The sequence below is a fragment of the Hyperoodon ampullatus genome, assembly GCF_949752795.1.
Source record: "Hyperoodon ampullatus genome assembly, chromosome: 4".
Lineage (NCBI taxonomy): Eukaryota > Metazoa > Chordata > Mammalia > Artiodactyla > Ziphiidae > Hyperoodon > Hyperoodon ampullatus.
The window spans coordinates 16,205,714-16,228,083 of record NC_136917.1 but is presented as its reverse complement, the minus strand read 5'-3'; the positions used below and the strand labels follow the sequence as shown (position 1 = coordinate 16,228,083).

Sequence of the window (22,370 nt, the reverse complement as noted above, 5' to 3'; positions counted from 1 at the left end):
ACTTTTGACTGCATTGGATCTTCATTGCTGAATGCGGGCTTTCTCTAGCTGTGGTGAGCAGGGGCTACTCTTCATTGTGGTGTGCAGACTTCCACTGTGGTGACTTCTCTTGTTGCAGAGCATGGGCTCTAGGCACACGGGCTTCAGTAGTTGTGGCGTATGGGCTCAGTAGTTGTGGCTCGCAGGCTCAGTACTTGTGGTACACGGGCTTAGTTGCTCTGTGGCATGTGGGATCTTCCTGGACCAGGGCTCGAACCCATGTCCCCTGCACTGGCAGGTGGATTCTTAACCACTGCACCATGAGGGAAGTCCTCAATTATTTCTGATCTGATCTTTATGATTTCTTTCCTTCTGCTAACTTTGCTTTTTTTTTTGTTCTTCTTTCTCTAATTGCTTTAGGTGTAAGATTAGGTTGTTTATTTGAGATTGTTCTTGTTTCTTGAGGTAGGATTGTATTGCTATAAACTTCCCTCTTAGAACTGCTTTTGCTACATCCCATAGGTTTTGGGTCGTTGTGTTTTCATTGTCATTTGTTTCAGGTATTTTTTGATTTCTACTTTGAATTCTTCAGTGATCTCTTGGTTGTTTAGTAGCATATTGTTTAGCCTCCATATGTTTGTATTTTTTAGTTTTTTTTCCTGTAATTGATATCTAGTCTCATAGCGTTGTGGTGGGAAAAGATACTTGATACAATTTCAATTTTTGTAAATTTACCAAGGCTTGATTTGTGACCCAAGATATGATCTGGCCTGGAGAATGTTCCATGAGCACTTGAGAAGAAAGTGTATTCTGTTGTTTTTGGATAGAATGTCCTATAAATATCAGTTAAGTCCATCTTGTTTAAAGTGTTATTTAAAGCTTGTTTTTCCTTATTTATTTTCATTTTGGATGATCTGTCCATTGGTTTAAGTGGGGTGTTAAAGTCCCCCACTATTATTGTGTTACTGTCGATTTCCCCTTTTGTGGCTGTTAGCATTTGCCTTATGTATTGGGGTGCTTCTATGTTGGGTGCATAACTATTTAAAATAGTTATATCTTTTTCTTGGATTGATCCCTTGAACAGTATGTAGTGTCCTTCTTTGCCTCTTATAATAGTCTTTATTTTAAAGTCTATTTTGTCTGTTATGAGAATTGTTACTCCAGCTTTCTTTTGATTTCCATTTGCATGGAATATCTTTTTCCATCCCCTCACTTTCAGTCTGTATGTGTCCCAAGTTCTGAAGTGGGTCTCTTGTAGACAGTGTATATATGGGTCTTGTTTTTGTATCTATTCAGCCAGTCTCTGTCTTTTGGTTGAAGCATTTAATCCATTTACATTTAAGGTAATTATAGATATGTATGTTCCTATTCCCATTTTCTTAATTGTTTTGGGTTTGTTTTTGTAGGTCTCTTCCTTCTCTTGTGTTTCCTGCCTAGAGAAGTTCCTTTAGCATTTGTTGTAAAGCTGGTTTGGTGGTGCTGAATTCTCTTAACTTTTGCTTGTCTGTAAAGGTTTTAATTTCTCCATTGAATCTGAATGAGATCCTTGCCAGGTAGAGTAATCTTGGTTGTAGGTTTTCCCCTTTCATCACTTTAAATATGTCCTGCCACTCCCTTCTGGCTTGCAGAGTTTCTGCTGAAAGATCAGCTGTTAACCTTATGGGGATTCCCTTGTATGTTGTTTGTTGCTTTTCCCTTGCTGCTTTTAATATTTTTTCTTTGTATTTAATTTTTGATAGTTTGATTAATACGTGTCTTGGTGTGTTTCTCATTGGATTTATCCTGTATGGGACTCTCTGTGCTTCCTGGACTTGATTGACTATTTCCTTTCCCATATTAGGGAAGTTTTCAACTATAATCTCTTCAAATATTTTCTCAGACACTTTCTTTTTCTCTTCTTCTTCTGGGACCCCTATAATTCAAATGTTGGTGCATTTAATGTTGTCCCAGAGGTCTCTGAGACTGTCCTCAATTCTTTTCATTCTTTTTTTTTTTTTTTTTTTTTTTTGCGTTATGCGGGCCTCTCACTGTTGTGGCCTCTCCCGTTGCAGAGCACAGGCTCCAGACGCGCAGGCTCAGCGGCCATGGCTCACGGGCCCAGCCGCTCCGCGGCATGTGGGATCTTCCCGCACCGGGGCACGAACCCGCGTCCCCTGCATCGGCAGGCGGACTCTCAACCACTGCGCCACCAGGGAAGCCCTCTTTTTTTTTTTTATTCTGCTCTGCAGTAGTTATTTCCTCTATTTTATCTTCCAGGTCACTTACCCGTTCTTCTGCCTCAGTTATTCTGCTATTGATTCCTTCTAGAGAATTTTAAATTTCATTTATTGTGTTGTTCATCATTGTTTGTTTGCTCTTTAGTTCTTCTAGGTCCTTGTTAAATGTTTCTTGTATTTTCTCCATTCCATTTCCAAGATTCTGGATCATCTTTACTATCATTACTCTGAATTCTTTTTCAGGTAGACTGCCTGTATCCTCTTCATTTGTTTGGTCTGGTGGGTTTTCATCTCGCTCCTTCATCTGCTGCATATTTCTCTGTCTTCTCATTTTGCCTAACTTGCTGTGTTTGGGGTCTCGTTTTCGCAGGCTGCACGTTCATAGTTCCCATTGTTTTTGGTGTCTGCCCCCAGTGGGTAAGGTTGGTTCAGTGGCTTGTGTATGCTTCCTGATGGAGGGGAGTGGTGTGTGTGCTCTGGTGGGCAGGGCTGCATTTGGTGGTGTGTTTTGGGGTGTCTGTGAACCTAGTACGATTTTAGGCAGCCTCTCTGCTAATGGGTGGGCTTGTGTTCCTGTCTTGCTAGTTGTTTGGCATGGGCCGTCCAGCACTGGAGCTTGCTGGCTGTTGGGTGGAGCTGGGTCTTAGCATTGAGATGGAGATCTCTGGGAGAGCTCTTGTCGCTTGATATTACATGGGGCCAGGAGGTCTCTGATGGTCCAGTGTCCTGAACTCGTCTCTCCCACCTCAGAGGCTCAGGCCTGACACCAGGCCAGTGCACCAAGACCCTGTTAGCCACACAGCTCAGAAGAAAGGGGAGAAAAAGGAAAGAAAAAATAATTTTTTTAAATTAAAAAAATAATAAAATAATTAAAATTTAAAAATAAAAAATAATGAAAATTAAAAAGTACTAAAAAAAAGAAAAGAGAGCAACCAAACCAATAAACAAATCCAGCAATGATAACAAGTGCTAAAAAGTATACTAAGATAAACATAAAAATCTGAAACAAGTCAGTTGCAGACAGGAAACCCCAAGTCTACTGTTGCTCCCAAAGTCCACTGCCTCAATTTTGGGATGATTCGTTGTCTATTCAGGTATTCCAGAGGTGCAGGGTACCTCAAGTTGATTGTCGGGATTTAATCCGCTGCTCCTGAGGCTGCTGGGAGAGATTTCCCTTTCTCTTCTTTGTTTGCACAGCTCCTGGGGTTCAGCTTTAGGTTTGGCCCCACCTCAGTGTGTGGGTTGCCCTCAGGCTTCTGTTCCCGCTAAGACAGGATGGGGTTAAAGAAACGGCTGATTAGGGTACTCTGGCTCACTCATGCCGGTGGGGTGGGGGAGGAGGAAGGGGTATGGTAGTTATAATTGGAATGCGGGACGAGCCTTTGGCGGCAGAGGCTGGCGTGGCGTTGCAACAGCCTGAGGCGTGCCGTGTGTTCTCCCGGGGAAGTTGTCCCTGGATCACGGGACCCTGGCAGTGGCGGGCTGCACAGGCTTGCGGGGGGTGGGGGTTGGGCATGTGGATAGTGACCTGTGCTTGCACACAGGATTCTTGGTGGCTGCAGCAGCAGCCTTAGCGTTTCACACCTGTCTCTGGTGTCCAAGCTGATAGCTGCGGCTTGCACCTGTCTCTGGAGCTCGTTTAGGCATTGCTCTGCCTTCTGTGGGCAGACGGGGAAGGAATCCCCTCTCCTCGTGCACCCCGAAACAATGGTCTTTTGCCTCTTAGGCAGGTCCAGAGTTTTTCCTGGACTCCCTCCCGGCTAGCTGTGGTGCACTAGCCCCCTTCAGGCTGTGTTCATGCAGCCAACCCCAGTCCTCTTCCTGGGACCAGACCACCGAAGCCTGAGCCTCAGCTCCCAGCCCGCACATGCCCCAGTGGGTGAGCAGACAAGCCTCTCAGGCTGGTGAGTGCTGGTCGGCACTGATCCTCTGTGCGGGAATCTCTCCACTTTGCTTTCTGCACCACTGTTGCTGCACTCTCCTCCGTGGCTCCAAAGCTTAACCCCCCACACCCCACCCCACCACGTTTCCGCCCGTGAAGGGGTTTCCTAGTGTGTGGAAACTTTTCCTCCTTCACAGCTCCCTCCCAGAGGTGCAGGTCCTGTCCCTATTCTTTTGTCTCTATTTTTTCTTTTTTCTTTTGCCCTACCCAGGTATGTAGGGATTTTCTTGCCTTTTGGGAAGTCTGAGGTCTTCTGCCAGCCTTCAGTAGGTGTTCTGTAGGAGTTGTTCCACACGTAGATGTATTTCTGATGTGTTTGTGGGGAGGAAGGTGATCTCCATGTCTTACTCCTCTGCCATCTTGAAGGTCCCCCTTAATGTCAATTTCTAATGTCAGTGCTAGAGTATAGAAAATAGTGGTATATTGATCTTGTATACTGACCTCACTAAACTCACTCACCAGTTCTAGTACTTTTTAAAAAATAGATTTCTTGGGATTTTCCACATAGAAAATAATGTCTGCAAACAGTTTTATTTCTTCCTTTTTAATCTGTATGCTTTTTGTTTCTTTTTCTTGCTTTATTATGCTGGCAAGGACCTCCAGTGGGATGCTGAATAGGAATAGTAGAGTGGACATCCTTGCCTTGTTTCCAGTCTTAAGGGGAAAACATTTAGTATTTCATAGTTAAGTACGATGTTAGCATTAGGGTTTTTTTGTAGATGCCCTCTTTCAGATTAAGGAAGTTCCCTTCTATTCCTAGTTTGCTAATAGATTTTGTCATGAATGGATGTTGCATTTTGTCAGATGTTTTTCCTATATCAATTGATGTGATCATATAGTTTTTCTTCTTTAGTCTATTGATATTGTGAATTACATTGCTTTGTTTTCAAATATTGAATGAGCTTTACATTCCTGGGATAAAGTCCACTTAGTCATTATGTAGTTTACTTTTTATATATTACTAGATTGAATTTGCTAATATTTTGATGAGGACTTTTGAGTCTATATTTATGAAAAGGATTTGGTCAGTGGTTTTAATGTCACTCTGGTTTTAGTTATCTATTTCTCCTTGAATGAGCTTTGGTAGTTTATTTCAAGGAATTTGTCTATTTCACCTAAGTGGCTGAATTTATTGACATAAAGCTGTTCATAGGATTCCTTTAGTATCCTTTTTAATGACTGTAGGATCTGTAGTGATTTCTCTTTCACCCTTCATACTGGTAATTTGTGTTGTAGTATCCTCTTCCTCTCCCTCCTCCTTTTTCTTCTCCACTTCCTCCATCTTCTCTGTCAATCTGACTAAAGGTTTATTAATTTTATTGACTTCTGCCTGATTCTTTGGCCAGAAACACAATGTTTCTTACAGTTTTAGCCACTGCATCACTGTCTAGGACAGGGGCAAAGCCAGGAGAGCAAAAGGAAAAAAAAAATCCCAGGAAACTCACCCCCGGTACCAGCCCCTTCTACAAGTTTTGACTCCCTTTCATAGCCACCTGATTTTGTTTACTTTTCAGAGTCCTCAGTTAGTTGCTTTTTGTATTTTATCCAGAGTTTTTCACTGTAACCAGCAGGAATGAGAGGCTGCGTTGGCGTACCTCACCACGCCAGAAGTAGAACTCTCCTGGAATGCTCTTTTTGATCATGGACAGTATGGAAAAATCCTTCACTACCTGCTCCTAAGAGCCCAGTCAGTGAGTGCATGTTTTGGGGTGTCAGGTAACTGTGAAGGTGTGGGTTACTCAGAGAAAACTATTTGAGGAACTCTAGCTTCCTTATAGTGAAGTGTCATGAATCTCTTCTTCTTCTGTTATAAAAAACAGAAAGCCAGTTCCAGCTGGCTTGAGAATACTATTAGTTCACCATCTGCCCACCTGGCATCTTTTGGAGTCTCAAGGGCATCAAACCAAGAACTCCTGTCTCTGACCAGGAGGGCAGAAGTGTCACCAGGAATCCTTCATCCCTTAACATTGCTTCCATGCATTGATTCTGTCTCAGGCAGACCCCTCCAGGGTGGTCCACCATGGCCTACATCCTCCCAGCTCAGCAACCCTAAAGGACAGAGAGCAGCTTCCCCCAATAATTCCAGCGCCCATCCTGAAGCTCTCACTAGCCCAGCGAAGATCACATGCTCATCTCTGAACCAATCCCAGATGCCAAGGCATGGAATATGCTGATTGGCAGCTAGGATCATATGCCAGCCTAGAGTCAGATGGGGCTGGGGGCATCAGCCATACCTGAACCTCAGAGACTGAGCAGGGGCTTCCTAATGCATGCATTCTCAACCGGGGTGATATCACCCCCAAGGAGTTAAAAACATCTTAGATATTATAATGGTCTAACAGATTGAGAGTATATCTGTGGGATTAAAATTTCATGGTGTTGGTTAATTAGGGAAAAAATGTCTAAAAGGGCTTCTGAGGGGGCAACAATTTAAAAAGAGGTTGAGAAACACTGTCCTAAAAGAAACTGAGGTGCTGTCATCAGAAGGGGGATGGATACCAAACAGCAAAAACAGCATCTGTCTGCTCTGAAGGAGTCTGGAAACTGGAGCCAGCAGCAGACAGGTGGCCAGTAGGTGCCATCTGTCAGCGGAGTGGAGAGCAGAGTCGGGGCTGGTGCCTAGAAAGCTGAGCCTCATCTTCAGTCTTCCTGGCCCAGGAGTTCTGGGATTGAAGCCTTATTCAATATGAAGTGTGGAGGTACCCTGACCTAGCCATTCTCTGCTGTCTCTGGTGCAGGTGAAGAATGAGGTGGAGAAGCTCCCCAGGCAGCAGCGGAAGGAGAGCATGAAGCAGAAGATGGAGGAGCATGCGCAGAAGAAGCAGCTTCTTGTGAGTCCTTGCCCCTCAGTTGGGGAGTAGGGGCGTTGGGGAGTCTCAGGTTTGAGTCCCTGAATGGTGACCAGAGCTGTTCTCTGTCTGTGCCCATGCCCTGCCCTTTGAATACTCACCTACCTCTCATTCTGAATAAATCAGACCATCCTGATTATCATCCCTGTTATCACCTCCCCCATGCAGGCTTCCTTGATTGCCCTTGCTCCAGCTGGAAGTGAGCCCTCCCATCTCTAGGAGATACCACAGACCTTTACATCCACCTCTCCCAAAGCCTTTAGCACTTCCTGCCTTGTTTTATAGCTGTTTGTATATCACATCTCCTTGACCAACCCAGTACATCCCTCTGCCCACTTGGCATCTTTTGGAGTCTCAAAGACACCAAACCCAGATCTCCCTGACCTGGTCCTGTTCTCGTGTTCTGAGGGGATACCGTCCTCCACTGTGATGTCAGGCCAGAAGCCCTGTCATTCCTGACACCTCTTTTTCCTGCAATCCTTCATCACCTCTTGAAGCTTGGGTTTTTTTTTTTAACCTCCAAACTCTCTCTGGATCCATCAACTTGTCAACATCTCTTTGACTCCCTAGCCATTCTTGTCTTTTGCCTGGACTACTGCAGTGGCCTCCCAGCTAGTTTCCCTCCAGTTCTTGCAGTTCTTTCTCTCATACCAGTTGTTGTGATCAATACGAATTCCAAATCTGATCATGGCACCCTTCCCCAACAGCCCTGGGCCTTTAAAACCTTCAGTGGCTCCCACTTTCTCCATAAGATCAAATCAGCCTTCTCACATGCTTTCAAGGCCCTATAGGTCTTGTTCTTGTCAGCCTCTCCCAGCTACACTCAGTCCCCTCTACCCAAGCCTCAGTAGCCTTTTTTTTTTTTGTGGTACGCGGGCCTCTCACCGTTGTGGCCTCTCGTGTTGTGGGGCACAGGCTCCGGACGCACAGGCTCAGTGGCCATGGCTCACGGGCCCAGCCACTCCGCGGCATGTGGGATCTTCCCAGACTGGGACACGAACCCGCGTCCCCTGCATCGGCAGGTGGACTCTCAACTACTGCGCCACCAGGGAAGCCCCTCCGTAGCCTTCTTTTCACTTCATGCTCTCATTTTGTCCCACTTCCTCTGCCCCCAAATGCAAAGAAAATTAGAGTCTACAATTACAATTGTTTTGTATATTATCTGGTTTAGCATTCATGGCTTACCAGGATAGGTGCTGTTTGTTTTCCCCTTTACAGAGGAAGAAGCTAAGGCTCAGAGAGGTGACACTGCACAGTTAACAGTGGGGTCCAAGGCCTCAAGCTGAGTCTGACTCCAGGACACCATCATACTTTCCTCCAACCTGTCCCTTGACAGGTTGATCAGAAAAAAGAATGCAGGGCTAGGGAGGGTGGGGAGACAGGCCCTAGTCCCACAGAGGGAGAGAAGACTGGCCCTTTTAGGAGGCCACTCTGGCAATTGCATCAAGAGCTTCAAAAATGTACACATCCTTTGGCCTAGATTTTCTGCTTCTAGGACTAATCCTGAAGATGATCATCACAGAAGTTCAAGGACATTTAGCTACCAGAATGTGAAGAGCAGCAGTATCTAAAATAAAGAAAACCTATAAACAACCTATTATATATTGGGTAGATAAGCTGGGTGTAGCTAGCTATACCACGAAATATTTTCAGCCATTAAAACTTATTTTTGGGGCTTCCCTGGTGGGGCAGTGGTTGAGAGTCCACCTGCCGCTGCAGGGGACGCGGGTTCGTGCCCCGGTCCGGGAGGATCCCACATGCCGTGGAGTGGCTGGGCCTGTGAGCCATGGCCGCTGAGCCTGCGCATCCAGAGCCTGTGCTCCGCAACGGGAGAGGCCACAATAGTGAGAGGCCCGCGTACCGCAAAAAACCAAAACCAAACAAAAAAACCCTTATTTTTGATAGATTACATTATGACATGAAAAGGTCTTTTTAATAATTTTTTAAAGTTGTGGTAAAATAGACATAACATAAAATTTGGTATCTTACCCATTTTTAAGTGTGCAGTTCAGTGATATTAAGTACATTCACATCATTGTGAGTACCTTCACCATGATCCATCTCCAGAACTCTTCATCTTGCAAAACAGAAACTCTGTTCCCATTAAGCAGTAATTCCCCATGACACCCTGCCTCCAGTCCCTGGCAACCACCATTCTACTTTGTCTCTACAAATTCGACCTCATATAAGTGGAATCATACCGTATTTGTCCTTTTGTGTCTGGTTTATTTCACTTACCTTGTCCTCAAGATTCATTCGTGTTGTAGCATATATAAGAATTTTCTTCCTTTTAAAGGCTGAATAATATTTCATTGTATGTATATACCACATTGTGTTTATGCATTCATCTGTTTATGGACACTTGAGTTGTTTCCAATCCCTTGGCTGTTGTGAATAATGCTGCCATGAATATGGGTGTACAAATATTTCTTCAAGTCTTTTAAAATAATTTTTGTGAAACAACAACAGATGTAAATACATTTATATAGATACACCAAAACCAGTTGCTAGCATTGAGTGATACGATTAGTGCAAATTTTTAGTTTCTTAACATGTTTCCTAAAATTTTTATTAAAAAATTTTTTTTATTATTTTTTTATTGAAGTATAGTTGATTTACAATGTTGTGTTAGTTTCGGGTGTACAGTGCAGTGATTTAGTTATATATATATATATATATATATTCTTTTTCAGATTCTTTTCCCTTATAGGTTTTTTTGTTTGTTTGTTTTTGGTTTTTTTTGGCTGTGCCCGATGCGCAGCTTGCGGGATCTTAGTTCCCTGACCACGGATCGAACCTGGGCCCTCAGCAGTGAAAGCTCCAAGTCCTAACCGCTGGACCACCAGGGAATTCCCCCTTATAGGTTATTACAAAATATTGAGTATAGTTCCCTGTGCTATACAGTAGGTCCTTGTTGGTTATCTACTTCACGTATAGTAGCTAAAAATTTTAAATTTAAATTTCAGTTCTTTACTCTTTATTAAGGAAAATTTAAAACATAGGCAGAAACAGGTATAATAGTATAATGAATCCCCATATACCCATCACCTGATCTCAGTAATTATTAACTCCTGCCCACTCACTGCCCCACTCTACTGTATTATTTTGAATCAAATCCCAGACGTCGTATCATGTCACCTGTTAATATCTCAATATGTATCTCTAAAAAAAAATAACCACAATACCATGAACACGCCTAAAATTTTAAATACTTAATAGGACCGGGACTTCCTCGCCAAGCAGAAGGAGGACCTGGAGTTGGCGATGAAGAGGATCACGGCCGACAACAGGCGGGAGATCTGCGGCAAGGAGCGCGAGTGCCTCACTAGGAAGCAGGAGCTCCTTCGAGGTGGGTGCCCGAGAGCGGGGCACACATGTTGGCCCAGACTCTCTATGAATGTACATGCCAGCCCCGGGCAAGGAAGAACTGCTAGGTCTTCTCCACCCTAAGGCCAAACATCAGCCTTTATGGTGAAACATGAGGAAAATCCCCACTGAAGTCGGGACTGAGGCAGAGATACCAGTTAGCAACAACACTATCTGACATTATTGTGGATGTCAAGGAAAGGAAAAAAAAAAAAGGGAAGCAATGTAGAGTGGGTGGAAATTGCACATGAGGGAGCTGGGTTAACGGGGGTCGGGGGGCAGTACTGAGAGCCGCTCCTAGCAGCCAGCACGTAGTGAGCGACTCCTCTGCCTGGCCATGTGCCTTAATCTTACACCTCAGTCACACTGCATCCTATCCGTAACCCTGCACGGCAGGCCCTACTGTTCTCCCCATTTTTATAGATGAGGAAGTTGAGGCTTGGAGAGTGACTCTTCTTTGGCCTGGGTTGCACAGTTAATGAATGGTAGAGTGGGCCTTGGATGCAGACCTTATCTTGAAGCCAATCTCTTAACTACCCTTGTGTGGTGGTGCTTTGGCAGGTTTGCATGCCGGTGAGTCCCTCCCAGCATTAGACTGTCCAGGGGCAACAGTGTGAGCCACCACCCAGAGGGAGGAGGGCAGGGGAAATCCTGGGGAAGACAGGGATCAGAGAGGGGGCTTATGTATCTGGATGATGTCACTCAGCTGAGGAAGCTCTGGGGTAGAGAGCTCTGGAGGGTGCAGGGCTTGGGGTCTGTATATAGCCCCCAGGCTATCTAATTTATGGCTAGCAGATGTTGGGTACAATTTTATGGGGTATGCAAAGCAAGCAGGCTCCAAATGGCTGGAAGTCTGTTGTTTGAACTGCATTTAAAACAACTGGATGGGTGAAAATTAGAGTTTGGTGCCTGTGGGCTTTGGAGCTAATGGTCCCTGTCTGTTGTAAAGATGTAAACATAGGACTAATATACGAGTGCTGTCTCTGGCTCATTATTATAACAGGGGCCACAGCCAGGACTCTGATGGCCAGGGCAGTTAAACAGTATAAAGCACTCAGTACTTGATGTGGGCCAAGAAAAATGGGGTCCTTGGTATTCCAGCATTCTGAATAGAGCCACGGATGTTTCAGAAAAGCCCTTGTTTCCTTTTCTTATCACGTGATGGTCTGTAAGAACCATCCTACCTGTGGGACTGGGGTTCTGATTTTGGTTTAGAAGCCAAATCACTGTTTTGATGTTCTGTGGATAGATGCTGGCTTTCATGGGACAGGAGTGCAGTGAAATAAACAACTTCGCAGTAGGCCGAGCATGATACCAGCTGTATCTTGCAGGGTGTGAGGTTCTCCATCTGACACCAGCTCCCTGCCCTGTCCTGAGCACAGGGGTTGGTTAATAGACTTCCAGTGATAAAATGCCAGATAACTGTTTCAATAATGCATATATGGGACATGAAGGGTCTCACCTATTTTTCAAAGGAGGAAATAGTGACAAGAGGCTGTTTTCTTCATGGGGTTTCCACGTGAGCCCTTCCTATTTGCCCATTAGGAAAGCAGAGGTGCAATGTAGATTGAACATAAAAGTATCTTCCAAGGACATTTTCCCTCCGTGGTGTGGTTGTGCCCATTTGGCAGAGATGGAAGGTGAGGCCTGGAGAGGATTTTGTGTTCATCTCAAATCCCAGTGATGCAGCTGGGTTTTAGCCTCTGGTTTCTCTGGCTCCTGACTCCAAACACTTCCTGCTGTACCATGCTGCTGGGTGCTGTCATCCCTGGAAGTTTCTAGGAGTTGGCTCAGCCCACATAGTCTAAGGACGTGGCACAGTTATCAGCCAGTGTGAGGAGACCTGGCTCGGGGCAGTGGAGGGGAGGGCCTGGTGGGGCTCTGGCCATCTGCACCTCACCGGGTGACATGTCCTCCACAGACCGGGAGGCGGCGCTGTGGGAGATGGAGGAGCATCACCTGCAGGAGAGGCACCAGCTGGTGAAGCAGCAGCTCAAAGACCAGTACTTCCTCCAGCGGCACGAGCTGGTACGCAAGCATGAGAAGGTGAGGCTCCTAGTCAGCTTGGCTTCGGGGGCTGCCACTGGGAGACCTGGGAGAGCTGTGAGACTGCCCCTCAGTGGGGCATCACGTGCTCCTGAGAGCAGCCAAGTCGGCCACAGTGAGGCTTGAGAGCTTCTTGGGTGATGTCCTGCCTCAGATCCAGGGGCTAGGAATTGGGGGAACTGTGCAGGGAAGCAGATGGCCCGAGCAGCTCCCTCGCTGACTCTGACACCTGATATACATGTCTCTCTCACTCTTTCCCTTTTTTTGTCCTGCCTTTCTTTCCATTTTCATTTTCTCTCTCTTTCCCATGCATTCCCTCAGAATACTTTATTTAATTGAAGTATAGTTGCTTTACAATGTTGTGCTAATTTCTGCAGTACAGCAAAGTGACTCAGTTATATGCGTACATACATTCTTTTTAAAATATTCTTTTCCATTATGGTTTATCCCAGGAGACTGGACACAGTTCCCTGCGCTGTACAGTAGGACCTTGATGTTTATCCATTCTAAATGTAATAGTTTGTATCTACCAATCCCCAACCCCCAGTTCATCCCTCTCCCTCCCCACCTGGCCTTGGCAACCACAAGTCTATTCTCTATGTCTGTGAGACTGTTTCTGTTTTGTAGATAGGTTCATTTGTGCCATATTTTAGATTCCACATATAAGTGATATCATTTGGTATTTGTCTTTCTTACTTCACTTCGTATGACCATCTGTAGTTGCATCCATGTTGCTGCAAATGGCATTATTTTGTTCTTTTTTATGGCTGAGTAGTATTCCATTGTGTATATGTACCACATCTTCTTTACCCATTCATCCGTTTATAGACATTTAGGTTGTGTCCATGTCTTGGCTATTGTCAATAGTGCTGCTATGATCATAGGGGTGCATGCATCTTTTTGAATTAAAGTTTTGTCCGGGTATATGCCCAGGAGTGGGATTGCTGGATCATATGGTAACTCTATTTTTAGTTTTTTAAGGAACCTCCATACTGTTTTCCCTAGTGATTGCACCAACTTACATTCCCACCAACAGTGTAGGAGGGCTCCCTTTTCTCCACACCCTCACCAGCATCTGTTATGTGTAGACTTTTTAATGGTGGCCATTCTGACCAATGTGAGGTGGTACCTCATTGTTGTTTTGATTTGCATTTCTCTAATAACTAGTGATGTTGAGCATCTTTTCACGTGCCTACTGGCCATCTGTATGTCTTCTTTGGATAAATGTCTATTAAGGTCTTCTGCCCATTTTTCGATTGGGTTGCTTGGGGGTTTTTTTGTTAAGTCGTATGAGCTGTTTGTATATTTTGGAGATTAAGAAGGCATTTAGAAGGTAAGAAGGTAAGGTTATTAACGGTAATTTTTAAAGTGAGAACAGAAAATGTTATTTAAGAGTAGTAGTAAAATGACACGAGCCTTGCTCTGCTGAGCATTCTGGACCACGCAGGTCCTGGGCTCCCGAGTTGCGTGTGGCAGCCTTGGCATCTGACCACACCCGCGTGCGTGGAACGCAGCTGACCTTGGCCCCGGCTGGGTGTCCCCCTCAGGAGTGCGAGCAGATGCAGCGCTACAACCAGCGCATGATGGAGCAGCTGAGGGTGCGGCAGCAGCAGGAAAGGGCGCGGCTGCCCAAGATTCAGAGGAGCGAGGGCAAGACGCGCATGGCCATGTACAAGAAGAGCCTCCACATCAATGGGGCAGGCAGTGCCGCTGAGCAGCGCGAGAAGATCAAGCAGGTGGGGGGCCGGGGGGGTCCTGGAGTGGGGCCAGATCCAGGTTTGGGGCGGCCTGGATCTTATATGGTTGGGGGAGTATAGAGTATAAGACGCAGCACGGGGTCTTGGAAGGAGGAATGGAATGGAAGCCAGAAGTCACAGCCCGGAAGCCTAAAAGCCTCACGTTGACTCCCCCCTCTGGCGGACAGGGGACGAGGCTTGGCGTTGCTTTCTCATGCGCGTTCCCTGTCCCACTCAGGGTGTCTATCCTGCAGCAGCTTCTGCTGGTAAACTCCTTCCTCTCCTCTACGGAGACCCCGCTCACAAGTCACCCATGTGGCTCGGGGACAGAGTCGGTGGCCGTGGGCTCCTGTGACTCCTGCTTACTACATACGCTGTCCTAGCATGTCTCGGTGTCCTCACCAATCTGGGGGCTCCTTGAGGGCAGGGGCTGGGTCTCAGCTCAGGGGGGAGGACTTCAGACGGGGGGCACAGCCTGAGTGGCGCAGGGCACTGTGGCTCTGTACAAACCAGCCCCTCAGATGGGGTCTCCCCGGGACAGGGCTGAGCTGGGCCCCCAGCCAGGCCCGTGGCCCGCTGAGGCGCCTCACCTGTTCTCCATTGCAGTTCTCCCAGCAGGAGGAGAAGAGACAGAAGTCAGAGCGGCTGCAGCAGCAGCAGAAACACGAGAGCCAGACGCGGGACATGGCGGCACAGTGCGAGAGCAACATGGGCGAGCTGCAGCAGCTGCAGGTACTGCCCTTCTGCGCCGCCCCTGCTTGCCTCACTGCCCCCGAGGCAGTCAGCTCCCCGTGGGCCCAAAGACCCTACAAATGGGGAAGGAGTCTGAAGCTCAGGGTGGAGTGGTTTCCATCCTGCCGCTCTGTGTGATGTTGGCCAAATCACATCACCCTCCCAGGCCATAGTTTCCACATTCGTAAAATAGGCAGGGGGTAAGGATGATAATTCCTATTTTGCAGAACTGGAGTGAGGCTTTGTAAATGAGATGACAGAGCTGAGCTGAACGTGCCATGCCCGGGGCCTGGTAGTGGGCATGCTGCTGGATTTCTCGGTCACCACTGTGTCTTGGGAAAAGGTGTCCCAATTACCCTAATACCAAAACCAGACGTTACAAGGAGGAAAAACTACAGACCTGTATCTCTCATGAACACAGATGCACAAATCCCCAACGAAACGTTGGCAAACAGAATTTAAAAATGTATAAAATGTAGTATACACCATGACCAAGTGGGATTTATCCCAGGGCTCGTGCAATATATGAAAATGACTTAATGTAATCTATGACATCAACAGGCTAAAGAAGAAACATCACATGATCATATCATCAACAGATACAGAAAAAGTACTTGACAGAAGCTGACACCTGCTCAGTAAACTAGGAATAGAAAGGAACTTCCTCAACTTGATAAAGGCTATCTATAAAAACCTACAGCTACTTACCATCGCCCTTAATGGTGAGAAGCTCAAAGCTTTCCCACTGAAGTCAGGAAAAGGTATCCTGATATTGACAAGCCCCTTTGTGACCTCTTTCCCTGGGGAGATCCTTGACCTTTTGTTTGCCTTACAAAAGGTTTGCCTCACCCTAAGGGTCCCCGCCCGGGGGCTGGTACTTGGAGCCCCCTTGTGGTGGAGCGAGGCATTGCCATACCTGACAGACGGGCTGACACAAACCTCTGTGACCTCAGGAAATTCTTTAGGCGATTGGATCCATCTGGCAATTTCTGGAAAGGCAGGGAGGTGTGGAGGAAACATTGCAGGTATTGAAGGCTGTCAGGTAGGGGCTCTGCTGCTTGTTGCTGCGTGAATTTTAGCCAGGCCACTCACCTGTATCTATGTTCCCAACCCTGCCTCGTGGGTTTACTGTGAGGATGAACTGAGAAAACCCATAAAGAGTGCTGGGAGCACAGCTCTGGGCAGGCCAGAGGTACTCAGGGCTGCCGTAAGTATTATTCCCAACCAAGGCAATTTCTAAATTCCCAGAACCCTTGAGCTTGAAACCCCAAATAAAAATTCCCCAAGGGGTTGTACTCTTCCAGTCCAGTAGGGTTGAGGTATCTGGATAAAGGCACTTTCCCCCTGCTTATAAACTCCTTATAAACCACAAGATTGATTCCCTGTGAGGAATCAACAGGGAATTGCCACTTTTGCCCATGAGAGATTCCAGGTTAAGTTTTGTGAGGCAGGTAACTTACCTCAGCGAGAGAACAGTGAGGTCGGCAAGCCTCAGCCAGGTCCATGGCCCTAACCCCTGTCGCAAATCTCTCCTGAAGAAATGGTATGTGATGCAGATAATTATGTAACTTATATAAATACAAACTATTTATACACACAGATTATCGTAGCTCACACTACCATAACAAAATACCACAGACTGGGTGGCTTAAACAACAGAAGTTTATTTTCTTACAGTTTTGGAGCCTGGAAATCCAAGATCAGCTTTGCCAGCATGGCTGGGTTCTGGTGAAGTCTCTCTCTCTGGCTTGCGGATGGATGCCTTCTTGCTGTGTCCTCACATGGCAGAGAGAGGAGAGAAAAGGAGACGGGGAGGGAGATGGGGAGAGGGAGAAAAGCAGGGAAGGAGACAGGGAGGGAGCACTGTAGCATGTGAGCTCTCTGGTCTCTTCTTATAAGGGCACTAATCCCGCCGTGAGGGCCCTACCCTCTTGACCTCCTCTAAACCTATTTATCTCCTAAAGGCCCCATATCTCCAAATACCATCACATAGGGCATTAGGGCTTCAACATATGAATTTTGGGGAGACACAATTCAGTACATAGCACAGATGTTTAACACAATGCTATTTATAATAGTGAAGATTAAGAGCAACCTAAGTGGCCAAAAATAGGGAAATGTTTAAATAAATTAGACAAACCATACTGTGGGATATTTTGCAGGAATTAAAATGATGATTGTAAAAGATGTTAATTCTTTGTATAAATGTAGAAATGTTTACATTACAATGTTAAGAGGAGAGGGAGGCAGGTTTCAGAATTGTGTATACGGGGTGAGCTAAACAACGCACAGGACAGAGCCTGACAGGAAATATATCTAAAATTCTGTGGTGGTTGCCTCTGTGTGGTGGGATTAGGGCACAGATTTATTGTTATTATAGTTTAGTTTATTATAGTATTATAGTTTTATACGTTCATGTTGAAAAATTCAAACAATGCAGAAAGCCCAAAGTAGAAAGTTGCAAAATTGCTGCAGATTCCACTACTCAATAAGAATTATTAATGTTAATATTCTGGAATAGTTTTCCAGGCTCCTTTTGGTGCATGTGTCTTTACATGTAGAGCGTTTTGTATAAATGGAGTTTATAATCAAGGAGAAGTAATAAATGAATGATGCCGGTACCTTCATGGTATATCTCACCCCTCTGTGCTTCTTACCTGTACTTCCTGGAATATGTTGCAGAATGAAAAGTGTCACCTCCTGGTAGAGCATGAAACCCAGAAGCTGAAGGCCCTGGACGAAAGCCATAACCAGAACCTAAAGGAATGGCGGGACAAGCTTCGGCCACGCAAAAAGGTAACCCTGTCTGGGCTGGTGGGCTCAGTGGTGGGCTCTGCTTCGTGTTGTGCCATCGGTGTCTGCCTGAGGTATGGATATAGATACAGATATGGATAAGGTACAGATTTATGGATTTATTTGAAGGAACTGGCTCACCCAATTGTTGGGACTGTTAAGCCTGAAATCTGCAGGGCAGACTGCAGGCTGGAGAGCCAGGGAAGAGTTGATGTTGCAGTGCTGAGCCCCAGGGCAGTGCGGAGGCCCAATCCCTCTTTCTTTAGCGGGACCTCAGTCTTTTCTCTTAAGGCCTGCAACTGATTGAGTGAGGCCCAACCACATTTTGGAGGGTAAGCTGCTTTATTCAGTCTACTGAGTTAAATGTTAATCACATGTAAAAAATTCCTTCACAGTGACATCTAGACTAGTGTTTGACCAAACAACTGGTTACCATGGCTTTGCCAGGCTGACAAATAAATTGACCATCACAGGGCCTCCGTGTGGTCATTTGTAAAGTGAAGATAATGAATATTGTATAGTGTTATGCAGAAAGCCACCAGCCCACAGTATAGGCCAAGGACGTACTCATGTCCTTCCACTCTCCTAAACTCTCTGAGGAGAGAGCTGCCCTAATTACCCTTGATCATGTGTCCTGAGCCGTGAGGTTTGTTCTGCCGTTGTACTTGAGCTCTGCTTGCTGTAACTGTGATCTGCCCAGGAGGCAGTTGCCCACCTCAGCCATATAACGGCCTTGGGAGTCCTTGAATAGAGGCTTCCCTCCCTGTGCTAATGGAGCTTTCTAGCTGGAAGCTGGCCAGGGTCCCAGACCTTCCTGTTAATAGGCCCACGCTTATCTGTAACCACGCATGGTCCGCTAGGACTTTTGATACTTAACACTCAAATCAATTATACTCCTGCTGACACAGGCTGATCTGGCCTCAGGAAATAGATGCTCACCTGGTTCTCTTACCTACGGCTTCCATACCCTTGGCACATCCTGAGTCTGAAAATGAATCATCATCTTGCCTCTAGCCACTGCCCAGATTGCTTCTTGGGGGTGCCTGGGCTTAGGGGAGGTGCCACAAGTGTGTATTTGGAGAGCCACTGGATTTTGCTGGTGCGGGCTGCCTCTTTCCAGAATTCTTTATAGAATCATCCTATCCTTAGTCACCTGGGTTGCTGCTGGAACACTGACCCGGAGGTGATGATCTGCATCCTGGAATAAACGTTATTTTACACTCTTGCATTTCAGTCAGCAGCTTTGAGCTGCTGCCCATGTATGTGGGGGCAGGGGAGATGACTGTACATGGTGGAATATTTCTAGAAAGATTCATATTTCTTTCAGTAAGTATAGAATATCTGGTAAGGTCAATAAGGTGTTGCATGGGTCATAATTGACACAGAATGTGGCCTCAGACAAGTCTTCCCTCCTGAACCTTGCTTTTTGGGGCCATAAGATGAAGATAACATTTTTTCCCTTAAAACAGGTGTTAGTACACTATTGCCCATGGGCCAAATCTGACCCACCACCTGTATTTGTAAATAAAGTTTTATTGGAACACAGCCATGCTCGTTCATTTACATATCGTCTCTGGCTGATTTTACACCAAACAGCAGTTGAGTAGTTGCAACAGAGACCTTAAGGTTTGCAAAGCCAAAAATATTTACCATCTGGCTCTTTACAGAAAAAAGACTGCTGCCTCCTGCCATAGGTTATATAGAGGAATATATAGGTTATATAGAGGTAAAACAGACTAGTGCTTAAGAGCATAGGCTTTGAAGGAAGACAGACGTGGGAGAAAGTCCTAGCTCCATTACTAGCTGTGAGACCCTGGGCAAGTTACTAAACCTCTCTGTGCTCAAAAAAGTGGTAGCTATTATAATAAAATTGGTATTCTGATAGCAGAAGTTACAAACTGATGGCCCACAGGCTGAAATTGGCTTAGAGACATTAGGTATGGCCAACATACAGCAATTCAAAAAATTGTTTTAAGTTGCCAGTTTTTTTTTTTTTTTTTTTTTTTTTTTTGCGGTATGCGGGCCTCTCACTGTTGGGGCCTCTCCCGTTGCGGAGCACAGGCTCCGGACGCGCAGGCTCAGCGGCCATGACTCACGGGCCAAGCCGCTCCGCGGCATGTGGGATCTTCCCAGACCGGGGCACGAACCTGTGTCCCCTGCATTGGCAGGCGGATGTTCAACCACTGCGCCATCAGGGAAGCCCAAGTTGCCAGTTTTTTAAGTATAAGGAAATTTTACATAAAAATCTGGATTTCCAGTATCTTTTGAATATGGATATCTTACAACAGACTGGAAAAATTGGCATTGCGATTCAGTGTCCCTTCCCCATTTTTCCTTAGAGGTAGAGCTCACTAGAATTTAGTACTGTTGAAGGAATGAGAGCTTAAGGGGGTATCTAGTAATTAAGTTGTTTGTTGAGACTATTTCAGGGCATCAAATAATAGTTTTAAAGAGAGAGACATAATAGAATGCTGGTCAAATCCTGTGGAAGTGGTTACTTCTATAGTGAAAGTAAGTAATAAAGCAGCCACATTTGCTGAGTAACTCATGTGTGCCTGGCTCTGCAGATGGTGGCACACAGTGTTTCAGAGCTTGAACTCTGAAGTTAGACCCATCTTGGCTCTGCTCACAGCTAGCTGAATGACCTTGGGCAAGTGACCTAAGCTCTCTGAGCCTCCGTTTCTCCATAGTTAAGATGGGGATAGTGGTATCTATCTCATAGGGTGAAGATTAAATAAGATATAATGCACTTAGCATAGTGCCTGACATGTAGGAAGTACTAAGTAATTATAGCCCATTCGTTTTTAATTTAATCTTTGCAGTAGCCCGGCCAGGCAGGTAGTGATATCGCCATTTTACACGAGAGGAAACAGGCTTGGAGAGGAAAGGTAGCATGCAGAGGCCCACCCAGCTGGTAATGGAGCTGAATCCTATTTGACTGTAAAGCCCCTGCTCTTTCCTCTGCACTCTGCTTCCTTTCTTAATTGAATAATTATTTATTTTTGGAGAACCCTCAAGAAATTTTTCTGGTAGGACACAATTTAGCTAGATAAACTTGCGTGTGCCCAAGGGAAGCTCCTGCGGTGCTTGTCGTCTAGATGCTCCCCCTGCAGTTATCTGATGTGCTTTTACAACATAGAGAACCCCTGTCCTACCACAGACGTTCAGAATTAGAATCTCAGGGGGGTGGCATGACTGCAGGTATATTTTGAAAAGAAGTCCCCTGATTTTGCAGGATGGTGCCCTGGTTAGGAACACCATGTAACTCGGACATCTCTGTTTCCACTGCTGTTAAAACTCTTGCTTCATTTTCTACCTCAGGTTTTTCTCCATTCTTTTTTTTTTTTTTTTTCCGGTATGCGGGCCTCTCACTGCTGTGGCCTCTCCCGTTGCGGAGCACAGACTCCGGACGCGCAGGCTCAGCGGCCATGGCTCATGGGCCCAGCCGCTCTGCGGCATGTGGGATTTTCCCAGACCGGGGCACGAACCTGTGTCCCCTGCATCGGCAGGCGGACTCCCAACCACTGCGCCACCAGGGAAGCCCTTTCTCCATTCTTTTGGTTGTTTTCCTGCCAGCTGATTTGCATCTGCTTCTCCCTCACACCCCATCTAGACTGGCATTTCCCCAAAGCAGAGCCCTTGGTACATAGGAAACTCCTGCGTGGCTGTGGCCATGGAAGGAGGAGGTGGTACCTACCTTCTGGGTGATGGGCGCTGGGACAGGAGTGAGGGAAGACCAAGTTACCCGAGCACTGAGGCCTGGGAGGGGAATTTCCAGAGAAGGCCACTTTGGTGGGGGTCCTGTGGTTGGGGAAGACTTGTGTCCTGGGGTTCCAAACGAGCTCCGTCTGCCCTCTGTCCTAGGCTCTGGAAGAAGAGCTGAACCAGAAGAAGCGAGAGCAGGAGATGTTCTTCAAAATGAACGAGGAGGCAGAGTGCCTGAGCCCCACCACCCCCAACAAGGCCACCAGGTTCTTCCCCTACAGCTCTGCGGATGCTTCGTAACAGCCGCCCGGGGCTGTGGCTGGCAGGCCGGTGGGCCTCGGGGCCCTCCCATTCTCTGTGAACAAGTAACTCAGGAGCCCCTTCCCTCTTGCTTCCATGCCGGCTCGAATCCAGCAGCCCCTTGCCTTGTGCCACCCCAGCTGTGCCTGACAGACCCACCCGGCGTTTCTGACTTCTCGCTCGTCGTGGAGGGCGAGGTTTTATGACGTGCTGCCTGATCCTAACGTGCATTCCATTTGAGACCCAGGTTCCTTTGAGCTGTCAGCGACTTGGGCTGTTGGGGGGCCAGGGACCAGGAGGAATAGGTGTTCTGTGGCCTCGAGGCCCCTCCTGTTTGCCAAAACACCAGCTTTGCTGTCTGTGGGCACAAAGTGCTACTGCTGAAGTCACCGTGGGCGTGTCCTATTGTAACTGTCGGTGGCTTTTCAGCCACTCCCTGCAGTGTCAAGACCAAGAACCACGGCTTCTAACAGCCATTTTGGTCCCCAGTGGGGCCTAGTCTGCAGCCAGCTGCTCAGCGGGTGCCCTCCTTCCTCCAGTTCCCCCAATCTGCTTTCTTCTTGAGACAGCATCTACAGTGGTGGGATGGGGAGAGGCTGAACGCTTCACCCTGACCTCAAGTGTTCCGTGCCATCTTGTACTCCCCCTTCCTGCACACACATGCCTACACACACACACACACACCCCTTGGCCCCCTGGGCCTCTT

The 22,370-nt window shown here is 46.6% G+C and overlaps 1 protein-coding gene across 1 annotated transcript in view; it reads left to right on the top strand.

Moving 5' to 3' along the window:
* STK10 (serine/threonine kinase 10) overlaps window positions 1–21,664 on the top strand; it is a gene marked incomplete at both ends in the record, with an annotated part of 124,746 nt that extends 103,082 nt beyond the window's left edge. The window contains 7 exons of the mRNA XM_079703154.1: window positions 6,876–6,968; window positions 10,206–10,335; window positions 12,274–12,398; window positions 13,946–14,134; window positions 14,741–14,866; window positions 17,549–17,662; window positions 21,524–21,664. Of these exons, the coding sequence (XP_079559280.1) occupies window positions 6,876–6,968; window positions 10,206–10,335; window positions 12,274–12,398; window positions 13,946–14,134; window positions 14,741–14,866; window positions 17,549–17,662; window positions 21,524–21,664 (918 nt within the window). The remainder of the gene's footprint in view (window positions 1–6,875; window positions 6,969–10,205; window positions 10,336–12,273; window positions 12,399–13,945; window positions 14,135–14,740; window positions 14,867–17,548; window positions 17,663–21,523) is intronic.
* Window positions 21,665–22,370: the final 706 nt, after the last annotated feature.